The sequence below is a fragment of the Bidens hawaiensis genome, unplaced genomic scaffold (genome assembly GCF_021521415.1).
Source record: "Bidens hawaiensis isolate Kalapana, Puna unplaced genomic scaffold, B.hawaiensis_p1.1 tig00022649_1, whole genome shotgun sequence".
Taxonomy (NCBI): Eukaryota; Viridiplantae; Streptophyta; class Magnoliopsida; order Asterales; family Asteraceae; genus Bidens; species Bidens hawaiensis.
This window is the reverse complement of record NW_027493529.1, coordinates 48,719-58,246: the sequence shown is the minus strand read 5'-3', so window position 1 is coordinate 58,246 and position 9,528 is coordinate 48,719. Positions and strand designations below refer to the sequence as shown.

Sequence of the window (9,528 nt, the reverse complement as noted above, 5' to 3'; positions counted from 1 at the left end):
AACTTTTGTGTGAAATCCAGACAATTTGGATAGATTGTGCGCGTTTTTCTCCCAATCAAACTGAATAAACGGAAAGGAGCCCTGTAGCGAATCCAGACCCCTCATCCGTGATCTATCTTCATAACTTAATCATTTTATCAACCAACACATTTACCTAAGTTTACATCACCATAACTGTTTTCCAAATGTGTAAATGAGCAACTTGGCCCAGCTGCTAAAACGAGAAAGTTGAGCCAAGTTTGATTTTAAATATTAGACATTGAATAACATCACAATCTAAGCCTATTGATACTTTCTGGGTGTTACAGCCACACCCAAACTAGATATACAGCCCAACTTACTATAAAGATTATAATATATTAATATTATTATAATATGGACTATAGGGACTAAGTGATAGCAAGAGAAACGAACCCTGAGCTGACCTCACACTGAGTGCCTACAAAAATGTGAGTTTCATGACCCCACTCTTTTCAAACCGTTTACGAATTTTGGGGTGAAAAGCATGTTTATATACGTTATTTATCTGAAAATGGTTCAGGATATAAATTATCTGAACATTTATATATGAAAAGTCTCTACAAACATAATGATTGACTACGTGTTGATGAAAGGTGATTAGTATCGTTGATTGATATATTAAATGGAGGTAGTACGAATGACAAAACATAATGAATTTACACGTGACAACATGTTTATACAAACACGTTATGTAATGTTAAACATAACTAATTTGGGAAACAACGTGGTCTGTAATGACCATGGGGATAACGTGGTCTGTGATGATCATGGGGCTATTGTGGGCGCGGGGGGGGGGGGGGGGGGGAGGCACAATAGTAACAAACTAAACTTGATTATGGCATGAATTCCAACAAAATAATGTGATTATGCATATTGTGAGCGGAAGGGGAGCCACAGTGATTGATGATACGTGAGATATACTATACGTGTATATGTATATATGTATATATATGTATATATGTATATATATATACATATAAATACTATGTGGATAGGCATATGAAACACTATAGCGTAGGAAAAACAATACACAAACACACATACGCGCACACACACACACACATACACACATATATTTTGTGTAATGGTTGACCTTAAGTGGAACCGTTGTGGGCGGAAGGGAGCCACAGTGGTTGGTTTTACGTGGAAAATGAAGGCATGTTGTACGAATGAACAGTCACGATTTTATCGTAATTTCAAACTTTTATCATAAACTTATACACATACATTTGTACATACAAAGACGCAGATGCACATATACAAACATAAATACATTTTCTTATATACACGCGTACATACAAACTATGACGGTGTGGTTCGCAGAACTGGTTTCGTTAAAACTTATGAAACTCACCAACTATTCGTAGTTGACCTGTTTTTAACATGCTTTTAGGTATTTAGAAAAATAGAGTAAAGTGCTTATATGCTATCTGTTTGGATTGTGATCGATGCTATGTAAACTGGTACAAGCATTTGAATTAGAAGTGAGGTAGTTGAAGAACTAGTTTTGATACATCACTTAGTTTGTAAAAGATGTTAGAACAATGTAAAATATTGTAAATTAGTTAATAATGTTTCTTTATAAACAATGTATTTGATGTCAGTTGTGTCTATTACATTACCGTTTTACGCTTTCGCAAATCGCTTAACGGGGTGTGACAAAGGGTGACTGAAAAAATCTGTCGATAGGCCATACTTTGTGTATGTCGTTTTAGGCCATACTTTTGTAGGGCCAATATTCTATATTGTTTTTTAGGATTGTGTATGTCGTTTTAGTTTGCTTTTAGTCGGTGTAGTACGTACTCGATACGTTTATTTTGTAAGTATTGAAGAAATGGAGACCCTATAAAAGGGTCACTTACCCATTTCTTCAAACAACTCTAAACAAAAACTCCAACACAACTCAGACAAACAACTCTTGAAAATAAAAGTTTTTCTCTCTCTTCATCTTTTCCTCTCTTTTGTAATAAAAAAACTAAGATCCGAGATCCGAGTGTCGTTGGTAATTTCCGTTAACCAACAATACGGATTGATCCGAGTCAAGTTGTGAGATCCATCAAGAGAACCTACAGTGCTGCTTTACAATCCAGTTCTTCAAACTACAATTCAAAAAGTTTATCTCAATCCAAGTGTCCTCATGATTTTTTTTTAACATTTAATAAAGCTGTCTCTGACAGGAAGGATTAAGACAACCACCAATGGCTTCATTTGGCTGATGTACTTAAAATCTGAATTTTACTTGCTGGGTTTTATAATGGCCCAAGCGGCCACGCATGTAACTTAGACTCTTAGAGTTGGAACAATCTAATATTTATATAATTCGAATTTTGTTAAGAATGAGCTCGTGTCTATAATCTTAGATGAGGACATTGATAATTCATCTACAATATGATTTGAATGGTTGAGATCAATTGTAAAGGTAGTTTTGATGATTTAGAATGACTAGTATATATCAACATTGACAACAGTTACACTCATGGATCTATGTTTTTTTATAATTATAATTTAAAATACCAATTTAGATTAAATGATTAATCTATTTGAATTTAACCCTATCCATTTGGACTGTTTTTATTTAGATCCAGATAAGAATTAGTCCAAACTACTGAATTCTCTTTATTTGTAAAAAAGAGTGCAAATCAATACACGCATATATGGTGCAAGTCTAAGTATAAAGATATAATTCACTGAAAGAAGTGGTGCTGCAAAGAATGGGGCCATGAAAAGCTAGTAGAAAATTTGGTCAAACTTTATATTAGAAACTTTGCTTTTACTGGATAGACTCACTACCTAAAGGTGTATTTTTAGAGTTTAAAGCTATGTATTTATTAAATTTAAATATTTTCTTAATACATTGACTACACTTTTTACTCTCTTCTTTTCTTTTCTTTTTTTACAAATAAAAATAATTAAGATAACGTGTCTTAACGTGATTATAAAGATCACAGCATATGTAGCAATGCTTTATATATCAAAACTATATACTCAAGTACTCAACTCAGAGAGAATGAACTATACATACTTTTTGAAATTTCTGAAAATAAAAAATTATATAAGAATTATGTACTAAATGCACGTAAATATATCCAATATAAAAATAAAAAGTAGAAAGGGAAGAAAGAAAGAAGGGGATCCAAAGAAGATGAGAAAAAGAAAGGGGAAGAAAAATATTCCTTTTATCTTTAGTGGTCAGAAGCAAGAAGAGGTGGAAAGAGGGACTTGGTGATTGGAACGTTTGAAACCCAACTTTTTCTGGTCTTGTTATTCCAACATCAATACTTCCAATATTTCATCGAATCACACAAACTAAATGTTTTTGTTTCCATGTCTTTGTCTTCCTTGTACGTACACTACACATCTTCAAGAATTAATAAAGAAAAACAAGTAAATTCACGTTTAATTTCCACAGTAGATCCTTTTAACATTTTTGAGATCATAACCTTAATCGCAAAGATTTGATCATCATCATGATGATGACTTTCTAATTTTCTTTCTAGATCTTACTGCTTTTCTAAACAAATGATTTACATCTTGAAAAATAGATACCGGTGGTAATAATTGCGAGAATCTAATTTCAAATGAGCACTTCGCGGGTTCTAAAATAAATTACTTTTACTGGTCATGTGTAGACAAGACAAGCATCTACATCTCCAACATGTTATTATGTTAAGAAAGTTCACTAAACATATATGTATGTATATACACATGGTACAACAAACGGGTTTGGGCATTTGTATCATTTTCCATTTTGACAAGTTTTAAGAGATGCGTACAATTTTCTTTTTGTAGCTTTTTAAAAATACGGTTTGTAATAAATAAACTGATTCAAACTGTTTATTTAATTTAAGTTATTTTAGTCACACGTAATTTTATAAACAACTTAGATAACCTAATCATCCTAAAATCATTGTATATTCGTTTAATAAAAAGAATTAAAAGCATATATATAAACAAGTCTGATAAACACTCACTTTTAATTTCTAGAAATATATAAGCTGAGTTGGAGTAAGCTTTATGGAACAAGAGATCTGAATGAATTAATTTATGGCAAAAACTGAGAGGACAATTGTGGATTTGTGATTCTGGGATTAACTCACATCACAATAAGCTCGTGAGTGAATTATTAGTTTCAGAATGTAGGAAACAAAAGGTAGGAAATGCAAAATATATAAGCATAATTATACATGTATTTTATAGAAGCTTGAAACTAGCTAGTTGTGATGATCCATGTTGCTAGTGAAGAACACTATATATATTATGTTACTTGTAGCTCAATTTAGAACTAGTACGAAGCTTTTTTTATCATGCTTTTTAAGGCAGAACCGATCCGTAGACCGCCAACACAGACCGTTGAATATGTGATCCGGTTATAAAAACATTTTTTTATATTATTTTAACTCCCCACTTAGAATTTACTGTGAAGCTAGAAAAGGAAAATTAGTAAGAGTCCAGAAAATAAAACAGACAAGAAATTGTAATACAAAAACTGGACTGTACTATGGTAACCATTGATGCTTTAAACACAAACTGTCTGAAAAGAAGAAATGACTGACACCTCCCATTACTGATACTGAACTGAAACATTCAGATATCACCAGAAAGATATGCTAAATAAGGGTAGAGATCAATGACCTTCCCTGATTACTTTTGTGCCTAACTGCATAACATTATCAACACCACAAAAACTGAACAACTCCTTATAATTAGTAATTACATAACATAATCTAACAAACTTTAAAAGTTAGAAAAAAAAATAATAAAAATGAAAAAGATTCAACATGGAGAAGGAGGCATGAGTTTCAACCCTAAATCATCTTTTTCAACAATCAATCTTGCCTTATGAGACTCCACATTAACTGTATTAGCATTTGTTAGACCATAATCTGGGTGCAGTCTCTTCTTAGACAACAATGGAAATCCAAAAAGCTTTGTTCTATCGTGATCACTTACAACGTTGTTGATTGTTGGATCATGAAACTTGAGCTGCTGAGGTTTACTACCAGGGTACACAACAGTGGCATTACTACCTGCATTGAATAATGGGACATTTGTAGAAGAAGGTGGAAGAAGAGATGAAGGGTATGAGTTACTTGGTGTCACCGGCTTCACATGGTTTTGAACAAAGTAAATTACATCATTGTAAAGCTTCCGCATGTGTGCTAACTCCGACATCAACATGTTGTTGCTTCTTCGTAGCCTCTCGTTGTCTTTCGACAACGCAGTCACTGAGTTACCTCGGTTGTTACCATTAATATTAATACCATTGTTGTTCAACAAGATTCCTAGGATGCCACCACCACCACCTCCTGTTGTTGTGGTGGTAGTTGGGGAGTCGCAAAATAGATGCTCGTCGGAGTTTGGTGGGGAGATGCTGTCACGTGGGTAAGAAAAGACACCATTTCCTCCGCCGCCAATGTTTGTGAAGTGGTTGTGGTTTAGTCCAACGTGCGGCTGTGATGTTTTCCGGCGGTGGATCTCACACAACAAATGTTTTTCTCCCTTCTTGAAGAATTCGTTTGCAAACTCCCATCTGTCCGGTACGATTTTCCTAAAACCCTAATAACATATTATAATAACAAAACAAAACTCAAAATCAGTATTTTTTTACACTGGACTAATTATGCTAACACTAGAGTAATTATTAAAACTCTACTGATTCAAAACAGTCGAATAATAATAATTACTTTCGATATTTATTTTGTTTGTATCGGATCTTATTCTTCTTTAGAAACAAACAAACAAAGATACAACTACTTTTAAAAAGGAAAGAGTTGCATACATATGTGTTTAGTTGGCGGACAAAGGAAGAGAAGTTGTTGTGTTTGAAGTAGTTAGGAAGGAGATCACGAGCGAATTCGGGTGGCCGCCAGACAACGAAGGTTGTGTCTTCTTCTCCCCATGAAACAATGTGATCAGTTGTGGAATCATCCACCAGTTGGTAGGTCTTAGTGAGGAAAGGAGCAGGCATGGATTTATGAGCGTCTAATGATAACAACATCCCTTCACATGAGTTATCTATCATCAAAGCCATGATGATAACTCAACTTTCTTTCAAAGATTGTTTGTGTTTCTTCTTATGATTCTATATATAAAGAGAGAGATCAGACAGATGAGAGAGAGAGAGAGAGAGAGAGAGAGAGAGAGAGAGGTTAGTAGAAGAAGGTTGGGGATGAAATCAGGAGTTCAAATTTGACGTTTAATAATGGTTTTATAACATTGAAAAGGAACTTATAGAAAATTGATTTTAAGGAAAAAGGGTATTTAATACTAAAAGATGGGGTGATATTTGTGGTAATATTCCTCGAATATGTAAAGAGTGAACATGTGTCTGAGTGTCGGTAAAATAAGAGCTTTTCAAGACAAACCCGTGACACGTTACAATATGCATACACTTTTAATTTAGAGACACTATATATCGATCCGGTACTGTTTGTTAGTGAGAGCAGTAGAATATACTAGTTGTAGCATATTAAGACTCCAAGGAAATTGAAGCCTCTCTCACACGACCAGTTGCATGTGTGACGGTGACAACCCACCTTCTATTTATCTTTATTAGGCAAAATAAAAAAGTTCACATTTCTTTTGTGGATATCATGGGGTTTTTTGGCCCAATTTATTAAGCATATATATTCTGGTATAATTTTGTACTACCGTTGACAACTCAATGCAATTGTATGATTCCATCCATAGATGAACTCTAGAGATATTAGAAAATGTATTGAATGATAATACTGATAACCTTCCTGAATACTGATAACCTCTCCTTGAGGGCTTGCTCAACATAGAATCAAACACAGATTCTCGTCGTACTCTAACTCATACACAGAAATATGAACTTCGAGTAGTTGAGTTGGATCTTGTTAATCAAACATACCATGCCCTTAAACTATCAACACCCCCTCTCAAGTCGGACAGGCAGTGGTAGATACTTCGTGTCACAAGTTTTCAACTCAGTATCATAGCCCATCTTCTCCAGAGTCTCCAGCACATCCTCTTTCTTGAACTTCTTGTAGAAGTGATCAGGTGCATCCTTGATGTTCAATACCCGTCTAATATCACCCTCATCAATATTCAGCTTCTTTTTAGCCACCTTAGAAGTAATAATCAACTTCCCGTTCTTTTCCTTAGTCTTTTTGGCATTTCTCCAGAACCCTTTTATCCAACACGCGTGTATCTCTGGATCAGCAGTAATGACATAAGCAAGTGCAGATTCTTTCAACCCCTATATCACTGAAATGAAGATCGTATGCTTTTCTATCCGTGGGAAGTTACAGGGGTGCAAACATGTTGTGTTGCTGTAAAATATCATCAAGTCAGGACATTAGTAGTGAAAAAATAAGATTAACATTAAATCAGAAAATAAAAAATGAAAAATTCAAAATTTGGAAATTTTTGAAAAATTTTCTAAGTGTTGGAATCGTAATCACTTGCCAATCCCAATCGCAATCGCATTTCAATACAATCGTATTCGCATTAGGAAATGCGATTGCGATTCTAGTCAAAATGCGAATGCGATTTGGATAGATGTGCGATTTGGTCAATAATGCGATTGCGATTTATATGAGAATGCGATTGCGATTCATATGAGAATGCGATTGTGATTCGCATATGAAATGCAATTGCGATTAATAAAACTTAGATTTTTCTAAAATCCAATTCCATGAAGATCAAAGGTCGCCTAATTCCGAATATCATTTCTATATAAGTTTTATCCACAAAAAAAAAACACTACAAACCCAAATATGTAAGAAAAGGGTCCGAGAAACACTAAAAATTTACGATCCTAAGAAAACTGTACAATAACTTAATTAAATCAGTGCAAACGTCATTCATGATGTCGATAACACGAATCAGTTATCAATTTTGACAAACAATCATCATGTAAAACCCCTATTGTTTCCAAACAATTCAGTTATGAGCCGACATACAAAAACACGTCGATTTCATTTAAATCAATGGAATACCTTAGGAGCGGGGTCCATGTTTGGCAGTCAAAGATGAATCAAATGTTAAACAGATGCAGATTGGGCGATTTGGGTGTTTGAAGGTGGTTATATATATATATGTATATGTATATATATATATAGAGAGAGAGATTGAGAGTGTTTGTGTTTTTGAAAAGTTAAGAATGAAAGAGAAAATGAAAAACCCCTTTATATAGGATCAACCTATCTCGCGATAGGGTAAAATTCTCTCGAGTTTTTGAAATATTTTTCACGCTCAAATCCTTGAACTTTGAAAATATTTATCCTTTTAAACCCAAAAAATATTTAGACACCGAACTCCGAACACTAAAAATATATACAAAATATATTTTGTTTGTTCACTTGTTTTACAACATTTTGCACGAAGGACCTTGCCGTAATGCAACTAAACTTAAAAGGTAAAAATAAAACAAGTAAAGTTAAAAATAAAATTAAAGTAATATAATTTAAAATAAGATTTTAAATTAAAAACTAAAACAAAACGAAATAAAAATAAACAAACAAAATAAAACGATTTAAAATTAAAACAAAGTTAAAATATATTTGATGTAAAATATAAAGAAAACACTAAAAAGATCACAACATGGAATCACATTGAACATTAATGTTATAGATCACACTTCTATTTCAATATTATTATGCTAAGAACCCAAATTTAATTGTAGATATATTTTATCCAATTTAAACTTAACAACTATTTTGGTGTTGTAGTGATATGTTAACGTATGGATTAAGCACAATGCATATGTGGTCCTCATTTAATCCGACAAATTGCAGATTCCATCAAATCTTGGGCTTAATTTGCTTTCACATATCACCTCAACTTGACTTAAACCTGTCTTAGCTAATCACAGTACGCTTATAGACACACTTTTTTGCACAATTTATTTTATCTAGAAATATGAAAATAAAGCAGAAGTTCATGGCCATAACATCAGGTCGGATAATACCGTATTATCGCACAGAGAAAGTCCACGACTTGAATAAAAAGAAAGAAAATAAATCAAAGCAGAAGATCCAGGGACTTAATAATCATATATTGTATGACAACAAATATAGAAAGTCCAAGTCTTAAATCAAAATAAAGGAAATAATAAGTTGAAATTTAAAAACCTAATATTTTTCTTTTCTTTTCCTTTTTCCTATTCTTTTTCTTTTCTGGCTCTTTTTCTGACAAATAGTGCAGACACACGATAACATAAGACAACAATGATCAGGTAATATGGATAAGATGGAAATGTTGCAAAAGGTTATGTTGCATGGGTATGGTTACACTATTTATAGTGCAAGCCATACCGTGCTTGTTCTATTATAATTGGCCCAATGGGTTTAAACATACATGGTCTCGGGCCCAAACATACCCAAACAAAACCGACAACCTACTAAGCGGGTGTTTGGGATTGCTTATTTTCACCAACTTATAAGTTAGTAACTTTTTGAAAAGTAATAAGGTGTTTGGGATTGCTTATGTTGTGAGAGGAAAAGTTCAATAAGTTACACTTTTGTAACTTACTAACTTATT

The 9,528-nt window shown here is 33.3% G+C and overlaps 1 protein-coding gene across 1 annotated transcript; it reads right to left on the bottom strand.

The window, feature by feature from the left end:
- Positions 1–4,504: 4,504 nt before the first annotated feature.
- On the bottom strand, positions 4,505–6,102 carry LOC143565928 (heat stress transcription factor B-4-like). Its single transcript, XM_077052761.1, has 2 exons — positions 5,801–6,102; positions 4,505–5,577 (listed from the first exon to the last, which is right to left on the bottom strand). The coding sequence occupies exons 1-2, from the start codon at positions 6,050–6,052 to the stop codon at positions 4,795–4,797; spliced, it is 1,035 nt and encodes a 344-aa protein (XP_076908876.1). The 5' UTR covers positions 6,053–6,102; the 3' UTR covers positions 4,505–4,794.
- Positions 6,103–9,528: the final 3,426 nt, after the last annotated feature.